The 22,089-nt window shown below is 40.1% G+C and overlaps 1 protein-coding gene across 2 annotated transcripts in view; it reads right to left on the reverse strand.

The window, feature by feature from the left end:
• ttc7a (tetratricopeptide repeat domain 7A) overlaps positions 1-21,419 on the reverse strand; it is a 173,994-nt gene extending 152,575 nt beyond the window's left edge. Inside the window, exons 1-5 of one of the 2 annotated variants that reach the window (XM_034184728.1) lie at positions 21,162-21,417; positions 11,896-12,059; positions 10,131-10,299; positions 1,393-1,523; positions 80-204 (exon numbers count right to left, since the gene is read on the reverse strand). In XM_034184728.1, coding sequence (XP_034040619.1) covers positions 80-204; positions 1,393-1,523; positions 10,131-10,299; positions 11,896-12,059; positions 21,162-21,291 — 719 coding nt within the window. In that variant the 5' untranslated portion in view covers positions 21,292-21,417. Of the gene's footprint in view, positions 1-79; positions 205-1,392; positions 1,524-10,130; positions 10,300-11,895; positions 12,060-21,161 lie in introns of both variants that reach the window. The other variant, XM_034184729.1, reaches the window with a different exon arrangement.
• Positions 21,420-22,089: the final 670 nt, after the last annotated feature.

The following is a 22,089-nucleotide window of genomic DNA, read 5'->3' on the forward strand; positions in this document are numbered from 1 at the left end:
GTTAACATTTTATTTGAAACACCCGACTGAAGGTAGTAAAATGCATTTAAAAGAAGTGCAAAGAGCCACACAGACTCACCCTCTGTGCAGTAAACAAAGATAAGCGCTCTGCAGCGCGGCCTGCACGAAGAAGCCCAGGTTGATGTCTGCAGGTGGAGGCAGAGCGCTGCCTTTGGAGGTCTTACTGTGAGCCGTTGTTGCAACCTGAAAAGAAGTCACAGAATATAAGAGTCAAGAAGTCATTAAACACATTTAACAAAAGCAGAGCAGCATGCAAATCAGTTCTCGTGAATTTAAAAAATGTTAATATAAATTTAGCCAGAATACAAAGCACACAGCTCATGATACATTTACCTAAGTACATGGACACACTAAATATCTTATATATATGTCATCATCATCTTTATAGCCAGTTTACTTAAGACAAGTCAGGGGACGGCTACATGAACATTTCCAAGTCACCACATATGTCTTGGACTTGAATTACATCAATCATTCAGAAATACAAACAGTATGGTACTTTATGGTTAATTCTGTGTGGAGGCCAAAGTTCTAAAAAAACTGAGTGACCATGTCAGGAAACTAGTGAGGGAAGCCACTAAGATAACACAGAAAGCGTTATAGGCTTATGTGGCTGGGTAACTGTGCATAGTTTTGTGAGTATTTTTTTTTTTGTCAGTTGTGCAGCTTTAATAGAAAAATAATTTCAACTACAATTTACCAGAAGACACATGGGAGACCTAAGTGTAGATCTGAGCCATTTTCCTGTTTTACAATCCTTCTCTGTTCCACATCTCCATGACTGGGGCTACTTGTGAACAAGCACCATTCCTGGTTTTTCCATACTCTGACAAATTAGCCTATAACTCTTTCAAAGTTATATGGTGTCTTGGTGGCTTCCCTCGCTGGTCTCCTTTTTGCGTAGCAACTCATTTTTCAAGACAGATTTACCGCAGCGTTTGTATTTCTTAATGATTATTCAAAATAATCCTTATAGTTTGTCCATTTTTATTGACTGAAAATGGAAGGAGTGTGTATACAAAAGGCTGGAATTCCTAAATGGTTAATGAGATACTTTTACAAAACTTCTTGAAGCTACAAATCTGGCAGGAGTGGTGGCCAAGGGGTTAGTGTACTTGTTTCCATCATGGAAGGTTCCTGGTTCAAACCCCACCCCTCCCTGTTCTCCATGTAAAGTGAAGTTGTGTCAGGAAGACCAGCCGGTGTAAAATGTGTGCCATTGTGTGGCAACTCTTAGTAGTAACAAGGGAGATGCCGAACGGACTTGCTTACCTGAAATTATCAAGCTAACCATGTGTATAGATTCAGGGTGCACAGCGTACTTGCTGGACAGAAACAGAAACAATCAAAAATACTAAACTATAAGTCCACCTTATCAAGTTGCTGCAGGTAGGACAGCGCAGAGTCGCAGGCTCTGAGGTAACAGGACAGACTCTCCTCCTGCCTCTCGGACAGACGGACACGAGACACTGCAGAAACAGACTGATGGTCCAGAGACATTCCTGAAACACAAGGATAATCCTTACTGAGCTTCGGAAAATATCACAGATCTGAGTTTTTAATTAACTGGTGTGTGTGTGTGTGAGATGGCATGATGGATTAGTGGTTAGTGCTGTTGCCTCACAACAAGAAGGTTGTAGGTTCACTTCCCACCTGGTCCTTTCTGTGTGGTGTTTGCATGTTCTCCCTGTGTTCACGTGGGTTTCCTCTGAGTGCTCAGGCTTCCTCCCATTTCCAAAGACATGCAGGTTATGTGAATTGATAACTCTAAATTGTCCGTATGTGTGTGTGCTTGTGTGTTTGCCCATCTATATGTGGCCCTGCGACAGACTGCCACCCTGTCCAGGGTGTACCCTGCCTCACACCCTATGACTGCTGGAATGGGCTCCAGCCCACCCTTGACCCTTGATAGGAGTGAGCAGGTTTAGAAAATGGATGAATGAATGATGTGTTACTGGGAAAATCCAGGAAACAAATCCACAGAAGAGCAACTACGCACAACTTTACCTCACTGGTAAAGTACAACAAAGATCTATCTGACCCACTACAGACAGTCATGTTTGCCAAGGAAGTTGTGTATCGCGCATTCTCAGGAGGATTCATCAAAAACCTAATGACCAGATTAGCTCCAAATTTAGAAAAAGATTGGGCCTGTTCTGGAACGGATTTCATAAAATGTTGGGGATGATCCAAATAAGGAGGCAGAGCCAGGGCATTTTTCAAAGAACTGTTTAGCACTGTAACAGTCTGAAAAGAGTTTTGTACTTTTCCATTTCTTGCATTTTGTTGAGATTATGCACTCAGCTGTTTGGTTTCAGCAGTGACGAGGGCAGTCGTGCTCCAGATGGCCGTCCTTACGTCTGATGGTGGATTAATAGGAACAAATAAACACAGAAAACAGGAACTTTTCGAGACTGAAGGAGGTCTGCGACACACAGGCCGGACGCCAGGACTAATCAAATAAGAAGGCAGCTGCCAACAGACGAGACGTCATTGTGCAAATATTCCGATCTGGAGTCATTCCAACAATAATGTGCACCACATATATAATAACCATGAGAAGGAACATGCAATCCCCAAAAGATCTGCTTTCTTGTGCAGGGTTTGAGACCTGCACACCGAAAGTCAGAACAGCAACAAAACCTTTAAAAATAATAAAGAGGGTTTCTGTGTAAACAGAATGAACCTGACCTGCATCATTATCTTGTTCAGTTATAAACACATAAGGAATGACTTGGAATGATAATAAGGGTAAAAGCCAAGGCACATACCCTGTAAAACACACTGAGTGACTAGACAGACAGAGAGACAAATCATCCCCTCCAGACTGTTAACACAATAACTCAAAAACAATACGTGCTATCATATTTCACATCTCCGACTCACGAAGACATATAATGAAGATACACTGATTAAAAGTTGGTAAATTGTAATGTACCAGATAAATCCAAAAAGCTATTTTGTTTTCCTTATATAATGCAAAGATGTCTGCCACTTGCTGAACACCGCCATCTGCTACATATCATCACATACATGATGGCAATTAAAAATAGAGTTACTTATAAATGACCTTGAGGGTTTCTTTCATTTCCAAATCCTATGTCTGAGGGCCACCAAAGTCAGAGCTGTTTTTGAACAAACATTTTTTTAATATATGAAAGTGTGGTTATAAACTTACAGTTACAAGCCCACTGATCTAGTTGTTAGAAAGTAAGTGTCTAACCCTGATAAATGAGTCCATCCTCTCACAGTTTGTGAGCACAATAACTCAAAAACAAAAAAAAATTATCATCTTATAACTCACAATGAAAAGGGTATATAATAATGATCAACTGGTCTGATGTTCACTAACTTTGAAGCAACAAATCAAATCAAAAGCAATTTTGTTTTGCATATATCAGCCACTCCCACACTTAAGAATGCCAGGAGCCGTTTAAATTCTGCAAATTATCTTTGGCTCACACACAGCGAGCGTGGAGCAAAGAGAGGATTTTAACCCGAGTGAACATGTTAAAAAAAAACAAAGCAGAACGTGGAACTGCCTTTACTTCTCTCTGAACTTTCTCTCCTGGCGTGATTCTGCCGTTACCATCCTGTTCACACCATGTGCGCGTCGAATACTGAATTTATGAGATCGTGAGATGAAATAAACGGTCAAATATCTTTAAAACATATTTAAAAAATAAGAATATAGGAATGAACTGAGCAAAAATTACGCACATAAGTTAAAAAAAACCCTGACGTGGAGAAGCTGTGGTGATGTTCAGACGCACATCACAAAAAGCAGGTGAGAACTCTTTAACAGCTGTTATTTTCCAAAGGTATTTATTTGTTCAGTCTTGAGCTTGATGTAGTGATTAAGCACAAAACATGAGTGATGAGGAGAAACAATTTCAGAAAGGCAACCGAAACAACCACAAATCAGAAAAAGTTGGGACTGTATGTAAAATGAAGATAAAAATAAAAATGTTGCACTATTCCCAGTTTCTCCACTCACAGAAGCCAAATGTTCTTCCAGAGTTGTGTAATTATTGTACAATAATAGAATATAAAGAAGGGAAAAAAAGAAAAAAAGACAATATATTCATCAATCGCAATTATTTTTCTGACAATTAATCGTCTCCAGAAATTCCTAATCGTGACAGCCCTAACCACGTTTAACACTGCTCAATACTGCCATCTGATGGACATGTCTGGACCTATGCACAGAATAATGTTATCATACGGATAATGGAAAGTAACAGAAGATGTTGCTAAAGTCTTGGCTTGAAATGAGCATTTTTGTCTTTTTTTCATTTCCAAAGCTTTTTTTGGTGGCTCCAAGGCCACTGCTGCGTGTAATATATTTGTTGCACTTTAGAATGTGTGACTGTAAGGAACAGAAAAGATCTCTTTGATAGATGATGAACAGTTGTCAGTTTATTTAAAACAGCACAACTATGGAAAATGTGCCAGGACAGAGAGAATCAAGTAAACGGGGTTACTTTTCTTGATCTCCCACATTAAAAGCTAATCAGTCCCAAAAGTAGCATTTAGAAAGAAAAGACCACAATCTGTCTGTTTAAAACATCGAGGGAGTGAAACTCTGTTTTCAGATGTTCCCTTTCATATCATCGATGTCATCATCTGGTCAAACTGGCAGTTCTTCATAAGATTTGAAGTTGTGACTCAGAGTTTACTGACATAACTATCAGTCCAATTATAATGATATTTTCCAGACCAGTTACATTTATTACAACAGACTGGATTTCATCAGCCTCCCTTCCTGTTACATTTCTACTTCCACACAAGGTCATTGTGATTACTTTAGGTCCTTAATTTCACCCACCAAAGGGATTATATATTACAGTAGAAAAATGTAGAATCAATGCATGGACCTTGTTCAGTATTGTTTTTTGTTTTTAAGGGACTATGCCAGTCTTTAATAATTATAAGACTGCAGTGCTACACCAGATGTTCCAGAAGTTTAAAAGCCTACAACAAATCACATTTGTACAACAACTACAAATACACTGGATCTGGAAAGTATTCACAGCACTTCACTTTTTCCATGTTTTGTTATGTTACAGCCTTATTCAAAAATGGAGTAATTCATTTTTCCCCTCAAAATTCTACTCACAACACCCCATAATGACAACATGAAATTTTTTTTACATTTTTGCAGATTTATTAAAAATAAAAACTAAGACATCACATGTACACTCAACAAAAATATAAACGCAACACTTTTGGTTTTGCTCCCATTTTGTATGAGATGAACTCAAAGATCTAAAACTTTTTCCACATACACAGTATCACCATTTCCCTCAAATATTGTTCACAAACCAGTCTAAATCTGTGATAGTGAGCACTTCTCCTTTGCTGAGATAATCCATCCCACCTCACAGGTGTGCCATACCAAGATGCTGATTAGACACCATGATTAGTGCACAGGTGTGCCTTAGACTGCCCACAATAAAAGGCCACTCTGAAAGGTGCAGTTTTATCACACAGCACAATGCCACAGATGTCGCAAGATTTGAGGGAGTGTGCAATTGGCATGCTGACAGCAGGAATGTCAACCAGAGCTGTTGTTCGTGTATTGAATGTTCATTTCTCTACCATAAGCCGTCTCCAAAGGCGTTTCAGAGAATTTGGCAGTACATCCAACCAGCCTCACAACCGCAGACCACGTGTAACCACACCAGCCCAGGGCCTCCACATCCAGCATGTTCACCTCCAAGATCGTCTGAGACCAGCCACTTGGGCAGCTGCTGAAACAATCGGTTTGCATAACCAAAGAATTTCTGCACAAACTGTCAGAAACCGTCTCAGGGAAGCTCATCTGCGTGCTCGTCGTCCTCATCGGGGTCTCGACCTGACTCCAGTTCGTCGTCGTAACCGACTTGAGTGGGCAAATGCTCACATTCGCTGGCGTTTGGCACGTTGGAGAGGTGTTCTCTTCATGGATGAATCCCGGTTCACACTGTCCAGGGCAGATGGCAGACAGCGTGTGTGGCGTTGTGTGGGTGAGCGGTTTTCTGATGTCAATGTTGTGGATTGAGTGGCCCATGGTGGCGGTGGGGTTATGGTATGGGCAGGCATCTGTTATGGACACACAGGTGCATTTTATTGATGGCATTTTGAATGCACAGAGATACCGTGACGAGATCTTGAGGCCCATTGTTGTGCCATTCATCAAAGAACATCACCTCATGTTGCAGCAGGATAATACACAGCCCCATGTTGAAAGGATCTGTACACAATTCTTGGAAGCTGAAAATGTCCCAATTCTTGCATGGCCGGCATACTCACCGGACATGTCACCCATTGAGCATGTTTGGGATGCTCTGGACCGGCATATACAACAGTATGTACCAGTTCCTGCCAATATCCAGCAACTTCGCACAGCCATTGAAGAGGAGTAGACCAACATTCCACAGGCCACAATTGACAACCTGATCAACTCTATGCGAAGGAGATGTGTTGCACTGCATGAGGCAAATGGTGGTCACACCAGATACTGACTGGTATCCCCCCCCCCCCAATAAAACAAAACTGCACCTTTCAGAGTGGCCTTTTATTGTGGACAGTCTAAGGCACACCTGTGCACTAATCATTGTGTCTAATCAGCATCTTGGTATGGCACACCTGTGAGGTGGGATGGATTATCTCAGCAAAGGAGAAGTGCTCACTATCACAGATTTAGACTGGTTTGTGAACAATATTTGAGGGAAATGGTGATACTGTGTATGTGGAAAAAGTTTTAGATCTTTGAGTTCATCTCATACAAAATGGGAGCAAAACCAAAAGTGTTGCGTTTATATTTCTGTTGGGTGTATTTAAGTATTCACACCCTTTGCTCAATACTTTTTTGATGCACCTTTGGCACCATTACAACCTCACGTCTTCTTGAATATGATGCCACAAGCTTGGTGCATCTATCTTTGGACAGTTTTGATCATTCCTCTTTGCAGCACCTCTCAAGCTCCATTAGGTTGGATGGGGAGTGTCGGTGTACAGCCATTTTCAGATTTCTCCAGAGATGTTGAATCAGATTCAGGTCTGGACTCTGGCTGGGCCACTCAAGGACATTCACAGAGTTGTCCTGAAGTCACTCCTTTGATATCTTGGCTGTGTGCTTTGGGTCATTGTCCTGCTGAAAGACAAAACATCACCCCAGTCTGACGTCAAGAGCGCTCTGGAGCAGGTTTTCATCCAGGATGTGTCTGTACATTACTGCATTCATCTTTCCATCAATCCTGACTAGTCTCCCAGTTCCTGCCACTGAAAAACTTCCCCACAGCATGATGCCTCCACCACCATGCTTCACTGTAGGGATGGTGCCTGGTTTCCTCCAAATATGATGCTTGGCATTCACGCCAAAGAGTTCAATCTTTGTCTCATCAGTCCAGAGAATTTTGTTTCTCATGGTCTGACAGTCCTTCCAGTGCCTTTTGGCAAACTCCAGGCAGGCTGCCATGTGCCTTTTACCAAGGAGTGGCTTCCATTTGGCCACTCTATCATAAGGCCTGATTGGTGGATTGCTGCAGAAATGATTGTCCTTCTGGAAGGTTCTCTTCTCTCCACAGCAGAATGCTGGAGCTCTGACAGAGTGACCATTGGGTTCTTGGTCACCTCCCTGACTTAGGCTCTTCTCCCCCAATCGCTCAGTATAGATGAGCAGCCAGCTCTAGGAAGAGTCCGGTGGATCTGAACATCTTCCAATTATGGATGATGAAGGCCACTGTGCTCATTAGGACCTTCAAAGCAGAAGAAATGTTTCTGTACCCTTCCCCAGATCTGTGCTTCGAGACAATCCTGTCTCAGAGGTCTACAGACAATTCCCTTGACTTCTCTGACATGCACTGTCAACTGTGCAACCTTATATGTAGACAGGTGTGCATCTTTCAAAACCTTGTCCAATCAACTGAATTTACCACACGTGGACTCCAATTAAGCTGCAGAAACATCTCAAGGATGACCAGTGAAAGCAGGATGCACCTGAGCTCAGTTTCGACCTTAATGGCAAAGGCTGTGAATAGTTATGTACATGTGATTTCTTAGTTGTTGTTGTTTTTTTTTTTTTATTTAATAAATTTGCAAAAATCTAAAAAAAGAGAACTTTTTACATTGTCATTATGGGGTATTGTGTTGTGCTTCATGGCAAAGGCTGTGAATGTTTCTCTACATCTGATTTCTTATTTTTTTATTCTTAATGAATTTGCAAAAATCTAAAAAAAAAAAACAACTTTTTTACATTGTCATTATGGAGTATTGTACGTAGGATTTTGAGGGGAAAAAAAAAGAATTTCATCCATTTTGGACTAAAGCTGTAACATAAATAATGTGGAAAAAGTGAAGCGCTGTGAATACTTTCCAGATACACCGTATTTATCTTTAGCTACGATGGTTGAGTGGTCTGAAGCTCGGGGAAAATCACTGATTAAATAACTCCAAAGGTCTGTCTGGAAATGTGAATGTGAAATGTGGACTCTGAGCAGTGACCCACAGTGACAGCTGATGTGTTTAGTACCAGGTCTCTCAGGATCCTTGTATGACTACAGGCCACACAGAACCATGGTACCGCTTCTTCACTGCAGAAAGACCTTTTTTTTTTCCAAGACAAACTCTACATTTTAGAATGACCTTTTTGTGACCAGTTCAAGTCATAGCTGTGCAATAATTATGCTGTTTAATCAACATCTTGATGTGTCACACCTGCCAAGTGACCAGATGATCTTTGCAAAATTGAAACGCAACTTTAATAAATTTATAAACACAGTTAGAGTGAAAGGGTAGCACGGTGGCTTAATGGTTAGCACTGTTGCCTCACAGCAAGAAGGTCAATGGATCAATTCCCACCTGTGGCATTTCTGCATGGAGTTTGTGTGTTCTTCCGTGTTTCCATGGGTTCCCTCCAGGTGCTCCGGCTTCCTCTCACATCTAAACACATGCAGGTTAGGTGGATTGGAAACTTAAATTGTCCGTAGGTGTGCGTGCGGGTGTGAATGGGTTTGTTTATCTATATGTAGCCAGCGACAAATTGGCGTCCTGTCCAGGGTGTACCCCGCCTCACACCCTATGAAAGCTGGGATAGACTCCAGCCCCCGTGACCCTTAATTGGAGTAAGCTGTTGAAGATGAGTGAGTGTGTGAAGGAGTTAAAGAGAAAAGCCTTTTGTGTGCATAAAAAAGAAAAACAAAATTAACCTGGAAGACCATGTTTGGTTAGTGACAGAGATTCTCCCATTCCAATGGTTTATTATGGAAGCGTATTGCATTCACTGGAAAAAAAAAAAAAAAAACTGACCGCTGATATCGTAATTACAAGAAAAGATCTCGTAATAATGAGAAAAGTTCAGGTGTCTAAATTGTTTTATATATATAGTTCCGTATTTCCAGTCCATCAGTAAAGAAGCGGGCTAAGGTTAGCCGATGAGAACACAATGTAATCAAACACAAAGTGTGGATTTTAGCCTAAGGTGCTCCTGGATGAATGTCCACGGAGAAGCATAGGGCATCTCACCAAAATGAGACATGTGTCGCTCCCCTCACATTCATTCAAGAACAGTTTGAGGGAAAATCCACACTTTGCATACACATGGTGTGCGATCATAGTGCAGTGTCGGAGGTTACAAATTGGCAGATTTTCGATTATGACTCAGGAATTCTCATGCTTGTCTTTACTGAGGGACTGGAAATATGCAAGTTGATTACACACACACACACACACACACACACACACACACACACACACACACACACACACACACACACACGCACACACATATATAAATAAATAAAGAATAAAAATAGCCTGATCTCGTAATTACAAGATCTTTTCTCCTAATTACGAGATCAGCGGTCTCATTTTCTTTTTTTAATTGAATGAATGCAATACACTTCTGTAGTTTATAACTTGAATTTAATTAATGAAGCCACTCAGGTGACTGAAGAAACACCAAGAAGACTAAAACAAGAAGTCCTGCTACTTTTGCCACCACTTCCAGATTTCATCACTTGGACAACTGTCAAACTTTATCTGAGTTATTGTTTTGCCACCATTAAAATGTCATACCAAGTTCAAATGACTCATGCAGCAACTTTAAATTTCCAGACCTCAGGTACCTTTTATGACGAAAGCCTCGGCAAGCAGGCGGAGGTGGTAGACAGGCTGCTCATCCTGTGTCAGTTCCTCCAATCCGACCCTGGCACACATCCCCTGGGCGTCTCGATAGTGACCCTGCACATAGTGAACTTTGGCCATCAGCAGTAGAGCCTCATTTAAGTACCTGGGCTGGAGAACAAGAGGAATATCAAAGAGTTAACACTTAAGGAATAATTCAGAAGCGATCTCATGATGCTGTTTTCAATGCTTCCTATGCTTCATGCATCATAACTTTATTACCTCCTACACATTCCAAAGTATGGCTCTGCAGCTGCGCCAAAATATACTTATTCATGCGTGTTAAGATATTTGGGGTATAAGTCTCACAAACCTCTTGTGTGAGTTCAAAAATTGCTGATATTTATTTATTTATTTGGAACCCCCATTAGCTTCCACAAAGTGGTTGCTAGTCTTCCTGGGGTCCAAAATATTAAAATCACAATACAACTACATTTCAACAATTAATAATGCATACAATTAAAATGACAATACAACTACATTTCAACAATTAATAATGCATACAATTAACAGATTCAATTCCTGATTCTTCACGACATTACGCAAAGTCTATGCTTTTTTTAGTTCATTCATACAGTTTTGTTTTAAAATCTTTTTAAAATAATATCTACAGCTTATTTGTCGTATGCCTCCAGGCAAATGGTTCCGCGCTTCTGAGGATCTAAATAACACTGTTCTCCTCATACAGTTGGACTTTGAGAAAGATACAATTAAATGACCAAAGCTAACCTGCCGAGTAAGATATTGATCTACTTTTTCTTGGCCAAAAGTGGATCAACGCATAAAAATAGGCAGTCATTGTGTTTGTTCTACTGTCCATCTGTATGTCAGATTAGTTGACTCTGAATCATCATAGACCTAAGATATTTGGGATAAAAGTTCATCTCACCAACACGTCAAGTGGGTTTAGAGGCCACTGATCTTGACCAACATTTTCTGGGTCAAATCCTGATCAGTGAATAGAAACTGGCCTTAGCCATGTGACTACTGAACACCAAATTATAAATGATCACAGATCTAAATACACACAACCCTCTCATGTAAGTTCAGAGGGCACTGGCCTTGATCTACTGTACTTATTTGTAAATTCGTCTCTCAACTCACTTATGTGAGGTCATAGGGCACCAACGCTGATGTAGTTTTTCTGTATCAAATCCAGGTCAGTCTGTAAAAACAGGTCTTCACTGCGCAATCACTCAACACCAAACTGTCAGATCCAAGTTATTTGGGATAGAAGTTCATCTCACAACTCTCTCACATGTGTTCAGAGGTTGTTGATCTTGACCTGCCTTTTCTGGGTCAAATCCAGGTCAGTTCCTAAAAACAGGCCTTCTCCAGACTATTAACACCAAATCACTGCAGACCCAAAATATTTAGAACATAAGTTCATCTTACAACTCTCTTGTGTGACTTCCGAAGGTTCTGACCTTGACTTACTTTTTCTGGGTCAAATTACAGATGATTCAAATCTCAGTGATGACCTCAATACCTGTCCCTGTATTCTACAGTACCAATTCAGTAAGAGTTGCTGGTCCTTTAGTAATTTGGCTGATTTTGACCCATTTTGATACTTTGGCAGATGGAATGAGATTTAGTGTTAGTTTTAGTGGACTACAAAGCTTTCCTTGTAGAAACTATGTTATTGGCCTTCAAAAAGAACTTGCAATAAATAGCAACGAGGGCACAAAATTAACACATCTGACTGACTGATAAAAGGCCTCGGCTCAAAATGGTGTTGAGATGGGCTTTGGCTTGGGATAGTCTGGGTTGGTTTTTCTCCTTCAGTGGTGTGGTGCTCCGTAACAGATCCATGTTTTCTTGCAGGCATTCCTCTAGCAATGACTCAGCCATCAGCAGTGTCCCGTAATCATCTAAGGGCAGGATATGCAAAGTTAGTTATTTACATTTTATTTAAACTCAATAACAACATAAGACATAACATAAAAGTTCAAAATTTCCAGATATGTCCTCTTTACATGTTGGCCGAGTACAGTACATAGGAGTGAAGAGACTTTGCTGGGGTCCAGTTGAGCTCAGGTTCAAAGGTCATATGGTTCTGTGGCCAAAGAAAACCCACCGCAGTCCATTAAAAACAACATTTCCCACCAGTGAGACAGGCTCAAATAATCGTAGTTCTCAGATCTATTTGGAAACCAGATTTCCATTTCTCTGATGCTTTCCTTGGCTGAGAAAACCAAGCACACACTGAATAAAGTTAGGTAAGTTTATTTATTCAGTAAAGCATATCTGGTGTACATGTATTCAGTCATAGTCAGTGTCTATTCTTTAGCTTTACTTTTTGACGCATTGCGAGTTTATGTTCCAAAGTTTGTTTTCCCCCACTCACAAAAAAATTATAGTCAAGATGTAGAATTGAGAATTACATTGATATTTCTGGGCAGGTGCATGCACAGCTGAGATCGTATTTGTTTAGGTTGACTGCAATGTATTTGTTACAGTGGCACAAAATCTAAATTCTCAGCTATGAAATTTTCACTGCAAATTATTTGGTTCTTATGAAGATAAAAACAACAACAACTTAGATTTAGAAGTGTTAATTTGACTTTTTTTAAAAGTTAATTCCATATTTTAAGTGTTCAACTTTACACTATAATCTCAAATCAAGAAATCTTGTCAAGTGAAATTATCTTGCTGCATGGACGGATCATTTCACTTGTTTTGAGTACCTTTTCCCTCAGATTTAGTGTTTTTAATCTTGTTTTAGATACCCTTTTTTGCAGTGTGGGCACCTCACAGTTCTGTTTTGTGTCCACTGTTGGTCTCTCTCTGTGTTGCACCTCTTGGTCAGATTGTTCTGAATCACTGAACTGACTTTCACTGTTATGCCGATGACCGAGTAGCAGATCTAGAAAATTTTACAAAGGGTGGAACGAGGTCTTGGTTGGGGTGACACAGGAGGACGGTACGTGGGAATCCCCATATATATCACCATAGCATATATAACAGAACATAGGCTTTAACTAAAAACGTGTTATTTTATTCAGTGGCATGTTATGTTCCTGCACTGGAATTTATATGCAAGGAGAAAACATACCATGTAGTCCAGCTGGAATTACATTCAGACCCTTTGCCTCCTTGCCATCATGATCTCCATCATCATCATCAGCCTCTTTATCTGAATCCCCCTCATCAACATTTCTCACAGACACTTTTTTCTCCAATTATATCTTCACCTACTCCTCTTTCTGTGGCCTTCTTCTGCTCTGACTCTCCTGGTCTCTCCAGCATACTGTCCTCTCTTTTTTATTTCTCTCCTTATCCTCCTGTTCAGTCCTCACTTTCTCACCACCCCCCCCCCCAAAAAAACTGTCAGTATCCCAACTTTTATATTGTCTTTTAATTTTTAATCATGCCAGCAGACACTCTGGCCTGCAAGACTGAGAGAAGATGTGAAAAGTAGGACTGTCGGACCATAAATAGGATCATGCACACAAGCAGTTATGTTTAGATGATTTAATCTCACTATATTTGTTATTTTCCCAGTTTGACAGTAAAGGGTGTAACCTTGTCTAATTTGTGCAACCTCATTGCTGTGATATATGAGGGTAAGTGGATTGTATATGACTGCATAGTCAATGAAATAAAAATGATCGATCTCCTCACTCTGTCACAGTCAGTTGTAACTTAACACCTCCGAAACGGCGACCCTTTGTTAAACGTTGTGGAATCAACCATGCCAAGTTTAAATATTTTGTATGAAGCTTTTGTGTTTGCTATCATCAAAAGTAATGAAAGGGCAAAACAACTCATGAGCAAGGCAATCTCACTCTAAATCATCACCATAACATACACTGCATTCATTACATATTTAAGTTAAATTGGGTGTTTTTAAGCTTTACCTGGGGAAACTGACTTGACATTGGGCAGCACGGTGGCTTAGTCGTTGCCTCACAGCAAGAAAGTCATGGGATTGATTCCCACCTGTGGCCTTTCTGTGTGGCATTTGCATGTTCTCCTCGTGTTTACGTGGGTTTCCTCTGGGTGCTCCGGTTTCCTCCCACATTTAAAGACATGCAGGTTAGGTGAATTGGAAACTTTATAATTGTCCAGGTCCCCCTTGCAAAACAGATCTCGATCTCAAAGGGACTAACCTGGTTAAATAAAGGTCAAATTAAATAATAATAATAAAAAAACATTACCTCGGGCAGCTCAGTCACTCCACTCTGCCAGGCTGCAGAGAAGCTTGAGGACATAATGGTAAATAGTTTTTAGAAGTACAGTTTGAAGAAATGTAGGGGCAGATGGGGGGAGCAAGGCTTTAAAGTGTGTGTGTGTGGGGGGGGTAGTTGTCCCCCTTTGCACCCTTGTAGATCCGACCCTGTGATGACCTTCCATCCTGAACGGTCGAAGACAGCGAACACACACCACATCACAGAGCCATGGCGTCACTGCAGAGACTACAGCCCGACCGATATGGATTTTTTGAGGCCAATGCCGATAACGATATTTGGATGAAAAAATGCAGCTAATCTATAAATGGGCTGATTTGCCGATAGCCGCTAAATCAGCCGATATATATATATATATTTTTTTTTTTTAATGAATAAAATGTTGTTTTTTGGACCCTTACCAAAAAAGGTATGAGCTAAAAGCTGAAGCTTTGTCCTCATAATGATTAACTTTATAACAGCGAAGAATTTCAAGTTCAACAAATGCAATCAAGAATTAAACCTTTGTGAAATTAGCAAATACAAATCCTTAAAAATAGTTGTGAAATACATCTGATCTTGTACATATTGTTGCTGCAACTTAGATATAGGTTATATTACAGGTAGAAAAACTTTTTCAGTTGAAGACAACTAATTGTGAGAGGAAAGAAACACAAACACTAAGGAAACATTATTTTCACAAACTCCTTTATTTTTCTATTCAACAACTTTCAAGAACAAAAAAACTTTCAAACAACCTTAGTGCAAACAGACACAAACATTATTTCAGTAACTGTTCTGTTTATGAGAAATTATCGGCGTTCTATTGGCAAAATTTCGGCTGACAGTCAGTACTTTGAAAAGGGCTTATATCGGCCGATAATATCGGCCAGCCGATAATATCGGTCGGGCTCTAGCAGAGACAATGTCGCTGGGTCCACCACACCACTGAACCACCTTAGGCCCTAGATGGCATCCAACCAGGCAACAACCAGTCCATCCCCACCTCTCCAAAGTAACCATCTTTCTCTGTCACAGTCAGGTGAAACATGGGCATTTCCTTGGCCTCCAGTCAACTGCAAACCACCAAATGTCAGTGAGATCACAAAAGCAGTGAAACAGCCGCGGCCAAGGAAAGCTCTGGCAAACTTCAGTATTGGAGTTTAACTCCTCCAGGTAGGTGCAGATGCTGCATTCCTGGCACTACAAGCAATTGATTCAATCTGAAAGACAAGTATCATCCCTATGGACTTTGTAATCCCAATCAAGAATAAGGTGAGCGGATTGCAACAGCTGTAGCTGCGGTGCACTGCTCTCTGTGCCACAAAAAGTGCTCACAAGAATTATTCTAAACAGGATTGAGCCCAAAGCGAGCCTTGCAGTTTAGCAAATGGAGCATTCTGGCTTCATACCTAAGAAGTCCACCACAAACCACATCCTAAATCTGCGTGTACTTATTAAACGCAGACACAGACATCGTAGCACTTCTTTGCACACAAATCTGATTTTTGCAAAGGGTTTGATTCAGCTCACTCAGATAACACAGAAAATGTAAAAAATATTCTACAACAAACTACAACATCGTAAAACTAATTCAACAGGAATACTATAAAAAAAACTGTGTGTGTGTGTGTGTATATATATATATATATATATATATAGGCACATTAAGATGGTCTTATGTTTTTCTTTTATCTCTAACCCATATGTAACTACTTCTGTTCATGCACCATGCCTCCTGTGTGAAGTCAGCATCTTCTCTGTGAATCATTCTTGCACACAATAATGGAACATTGATTTAACACTTCAGTGCATGTACAGCCAGCAAAACAGCTGGTCTGAAATACCAGCCAGTAACTGGCACAAAGCAGTTGACTCATTTCGGTCAAGGTCCCCAAATCCATATTTACTTTACAAAGGTGAACAATGGATTCAAGGTGCTTTAGTGACTTAACAAAGTCACTCTTTATGAGGTACACAATGATAAGTCTGTTTGCATGTGTTTGATGTGACTTAATTTCAGGGGCAGAGAAAATATATTTTGCAAAAAACGAAAAACTATTAGCTAGACATTTTCTTGAAGTCATGCATAAATCCACAAATGCTGATGATAATCTACTGGCAAAACAGAGCGATTTTAAGTTGATCCTTATGTACAGTGGTGTGAAAAAGTTAGTGCCAGATTTACCACAGAGTGCAATAATGTTTGTATTTCTTCACAGTCCAAGACATAATCAGTGTCTTGGAAATGTTCATGTATCCATCCCCTGACTTGTCTGAAGAAGACTGGATGTAAAAGTGATGGCTTGTATGTTACTTATTCACACCATCATTTCGGCTTGTAGATTTTTATTCTTTTAATTCATAATGTAGAGATTTATTTTTACTGTGAGTTTAAAGGGCATAATTTTAGGAACTGGAACATAAAAAGCCTGGAATTTTTTTTTTTTTTTGATGTCCTAAAAAATTTCAAACATGTAAAAGCTCAAGGGGGCACTAACGTTTTCACAGCACTGCACTTAATTTACTTGTATGGAAGAAACTTTGTATTTTATTGTTTCTTTATTTCTCCCATTTATTAAAAGAAAATTCTGAGTGCTTTCAGTGTAATATTACAGTCACATTAGGGATGAACAATAGCCACTTGTTTGTTCTGTCCAAAATCTGCCGGCTGCGTTATTGTACATGAGAACACCAATAAAACATTACTGGAGAATGGTCCAACTTTATTAAAAATAACTTAGTAGGTTGCAGCCTAATTTTACCCCATGAACACCTTCACAGAATACATTATTTACTTGTGAACAAGATTATCAACATCTGCTGCCTTTGTGCTAATCTAAATAGCATGGCTGCTAGCCAGAAATTAAATTAACAACATGAAGGTATTTGTAGTATTTGTACAATTCTCCAGATTTCTTTTACAACTCTCTGATAATGATGGGAAACTAATTTTTACAACAGTTTGTACTTCCATAAAGCAGAATTTTATAAAATGAGATGGTGTAAAATACACTAACCACTGAACTGTATTACTAGAATATTTAGATAATTTCACTTTTAAGTCGGAAAAAAGTGCATTTGCTAGTTGGTTTTAATTTATTATTAGTTATGTGAATAACAGTCATTCACATCTACATCACCTTCTCCTAAAACTGATACTTGAACATTAAAAACTGGTTGAAAAACAACATTTATCAAACTTTTTACACAATTTCTATGTTTCAGAGGTATGTGTGGCTGTGTTGAATTTATGATAGTTTAAGCCTGAGGAGCATTTGAATCACAAAACGCCACATACACAAATACACAGTTAAGATATTTTTAGGACTTATTAAAGCAAGTTACTTGGTTTCAGTGTGGAAGCTTCCCGCTTCGAACCCCACCCCTCCACATTTTTCCATGTACTGTGGAGTTGCGTCAGGATGGGCATCCGGCATAAAACTTGTGCCAAATCAACATGCAGATCCACCTCGTATCTGCTGTGGCAACCCTGAGTGGACAACAAGGGAGCAGCTGAATGGACGTACTTACTTACTTACCATTTTTAATAAAAGTAATTATTTGGTGGGGTTTTTTGTGTGCTATTAAAAATATACATATATTCCTGGCCTGGCACTGATAAGATTAATTAAGTAAAAAAATAAAATCAAATATATTTTTTTTACATTACAGGCTCTATAATTAATTAATCTAAATTAACAAGTTATTTTGACAACCATAATTATAATATACAAAAGCCTGAAGGACAAAGATAGAAATAACCTCTATTCAACCAGATTAGTCCCATTGAGATCAAGACCTCTTTTGCAAGGGAGATCAGAACAATTATAAGGTTTCCAATCCACCTAACCTGCATGTCTTTAAATGTGGGAGCAAACCAGAGCCCACGGAGGAAACCCACATAAACACGAGGAGAACATGCAAATTCCACATTTGTTTTGTCATATTTTTCTCCTTTCTGTATCTGCTGGAAATCTACACATTGTATGTCCATGCTCACATGGATTTTGCTTCCATATGCACAACATCATCATTTGGAAACTTTCTGGAGAGTAAAATCATGCATCTAATAACCTGCTGTGTTGAGATGTGTGTGATTTACAATCTGATCAATGTGTGATAACTCTGGAATTGGAATCAATAGAAAACCTCAGGGTCCCATAGTGCTTTGCGCTTGTACAGTGATTCCGGTCACGTACTAACATGGCATCGCACGGAGATTCGTGGAACGTGGCTCGTCCATGTGTGGGACAAAAAGCAACGTTGTCATACAGAAACAATAGTGGCAGGAATGTTTTATCAACTACTTTAACTATTTATTTTACACACATTGCAGCCGTCTCTGGCTGCAACGTGCATGTGTGCATGCACGTTGCAGCCGTGAAGAAAATCAGATCTCACGCCTGCAGGTGCTGTGGAGATCACAGGGAGGCTGCAGAAATGATCACAGGCTGGCGATCGGTCTGATACCCGCTGTCAAATATTTTGATTTTGTTTAAAGTGTCAAGGTCGCCGTTCACTTCATTTTTCTTTTGTTAGTTTCGGTTTTGTTTTGTTCTTTTATACACTCTGTACTCTTTACTCTGTAAGTGCAGGCTTGTTCATCAACTTTTTCTCCACGATTTGTGACTTTTTTCCTTCATTCAGCGATAACCGTGTGACCGGGACTTGATAGACTCTATATGATACCTGTCAGTCAAAGCCCAGGGACACTGAAGTCGTCAGCGGCAGAGGAATGCAGTGTTGCCAACTTGGTGAATTTCTCGCTAAATCTGGTGACTTTCCAAGCCCTTTTTATGACTTATTTTCTCAAAAGCGACTAGCAACAAATCTAGCTACTTTTCCTGGCATAACTGGAGACTTTTCTGGTGTTTGGCGACTCAAAAATAAAAGCACGTATTGATCTAGTCTCTGTTCTCAATAGGCGGCAGCGGGTCTCCCCACCTCTCCAGCAGAGGGATATCTACAATCCTCCGCCTTCAAAGAGCAAATGAAACACACAGTCACGATGCCTCCACTAGAGGTGGGCGATACCGGGAATTTTGGTATTGATCTGATACCAAGTAAATACAGGCCCAGTATCGCCAATATCAATACCGATACCGATACTTTTTCATATTTAAGCTTCATTGATCTAAAGGATCCAAAAGACCTAGGATAGATTTCGGCAAACATTGTACGTGACAACAAAATACTTTATTATCACAATCAACATTTTTGTTTAAAAAATATCACTCAACACAACTTAAAACAAAATCTCCTGAGGTCGAGGGCTGACTCAAGGAGAGCACTGAGTGGGCAGGCCAGGCTGAGCCTATACCTGCATGGCTGTTGGCTGGCGCCGCTGAGCCACGTGACGGCGCAACAACAAAAGACCAGAGAGGGGAGGGTGCGCTGCTCTGTGCTGTGTGACACAGCGCAGCGCTGCTCTTACAGACAGAGAGTAGACTTTGATGAATCTGCGTGTGCAGCAGTCAGTGCGTGCGGGAGAGAAAAAAGCTTGAGTATCGATCTTTTTACACGAGGATCATCAATATCAATAACAGCGTTTTTATCAATATTATCGATATTAGGATCGATCCGCCCACCTCTAGCCTCCGCAACTCTTCCTCAGTCAGCCTTTACCTCGTTTGCTGCACTGTGTGTAATTAGTCTCCAGACTTTGAGAAGTCCTGGCCTTGAGAAGTTATTTTACTTTGAGAAGCGTTGGACAATTTTAATGGCAAAACAAATAAACAAACCAAGAATCAAGTTTATTTGTAGTTCTAAATATTATTAAGGTGTTTTTACTCACTTTTTTTGCCTCTCCGTTTTTTTTCCAAAACTTTATTTCAACAAATACATTAACAGCAAACGAACAAAGGACGAAGCCACAACAGTCACAGTATTATCATTATAAATGGAAAGAGATGGGAAAAATGTACAATAACAAAAGTAAAGGGATTCTTCAACATGAATTCACTTTAAAAAATTCTTTATAGAGCGTGACAGTTTGGGAGAGTCTATAAGCTTAATGCTGCTTATAGTAAGTCCCTTCGGCTGCTCCCTTGTTTGCACTCTGCTTATATATTGTTCAAATTCAGGCAGAAGGCCATGTAAATTACTAAATACTCTGCATTTATGTATAAGGAATTTACCAAACAATATTAAATGGTTGATAATGTATTTAATGATCTCTCCCACGTTTATTCCTACAGCATCTGTTACGTCATACTATGCAAATAATATGCAAATTAGATGAACGACGTCATTTAGCGACTTCTAGCGACTTTTAGGACAACCAATAGCTCCTCAGTAAGAAAAGTAGCTATTAAAAAAAAAAAAACTTTTCTTACTGAGGAGTCAGAAACACTGTAGGAATGCGCTCTGAGTGCTCTTCTATCTTGCCTGAAATCTCTCTCTGCTGTGGCAATAAACACCTTGATATCTTGGTGCCATATTTACTTAAGTAGACTGAACTAGCCTTCGGCCAAAGTTCAGCTTCTCCACTGTTACACTTTTCCTCTTCAAGCTGCTTTTTTTTCATAAACCATATGTGAATAAAATAAAAATCGATGGTTAAAGTCCTACCATTTCCAATGCCGCTTCGTGAATACTGTGAGTTTCGACACAGGTGTCACGAAACATAGTGTTCAAACGAGCGAGTGCCGCTCGCCACAATACCCGCTTAAACCAGTTTAATCCTGAATAAACGGCGTATAACGTGCGCTGGTTATCTTTACGTGAGAAAATGAGTCGGACACTTGACATGAGTTGCTTTTCCCACAGTTAGAAAGTTTGCAGCAGGTGCGGCTCACTCACCGTCTTCGTGAATCCTCGCAGCCTGCATCTGGTCCACCAAAGCCCGGATCTTGTCCCACTGACACTCGGCCCGGTATCGGTCCAGCTCCGCTTCCAGGCGGCACTGAGTGAAGGAGATGCGGGCCGTCATGTCCCGGTGGTGACTGCACTCCCCGGACACGATGGGACTCACTGCGGACTAGGAGGAGACAAAAAATAAATGTCATGTTTGAGTGCGGAGGGGTGAACCGCAGGCACAGCCAAGGCCGACAGCGAAATATTTATTAACATGACCAAATCAAGTCATACTGACTCAGCACGTCCTTTAATTCTGTTATAAAGTCTTACTGTTATTATACAACTACATTTAATGAGCGTGTCCAACTCAAGGCCCAGGGACCAAGTATGGCCAGGAAAAGTTATATGTGGGCTGTAGCTCAAATCTCTCCAGTCACAGCCAGTCTAACATTCTCATTTCACTCATTTCATTTGAGGATTAGTTTGGGACTCATCAATTTACTTTATATGTCCAAAGGGACATTACCAACCGACAAACCAGCAAACTGATTGAGATTAGCTAAGAAGCTAGTACACTCGCTCACTCATCTTCAACCACTTATCCAGGATTAGGTCACGGGGACAAGCTAGTACAAACATTCTTTAATTCTTCATTGCCATGTCCGATACTCAAACAAAACTTTCAAACTGTATCATCAGTAGAGGTGGGCGTTACCGGGAATTTTGGTATTGATCCGATACCAAGTAAATACAGGCCCAGTATCGCCGATATCGATACCGATACTTTTTAATATTTAAGCTTCATAGATCCCAAGGATCCAAAAGACCTAGGAAAGAATTTCGCCAAACATTGTACGTGACAACAAAATACTTTATTATCACAATCAACATTTTTGTTTAAAAAAAATATCACTCAACACAACTTAAAACA

This window comes from Thalassophryne amazonica, chromosome 13 (genome assembly GCF_902500255.1).
Source record: "Thalassophryne amazonica chromosome 13, fThaAma1.1, whole genome shotgun sequence".
NCBI classification, from domain to species: Eukaryota; Metazoa; Chordata; class Actinopteri; order Batrachoidiformes; family Batrachoididae; genus Thalassophryne; species Thalassophryne amazonica.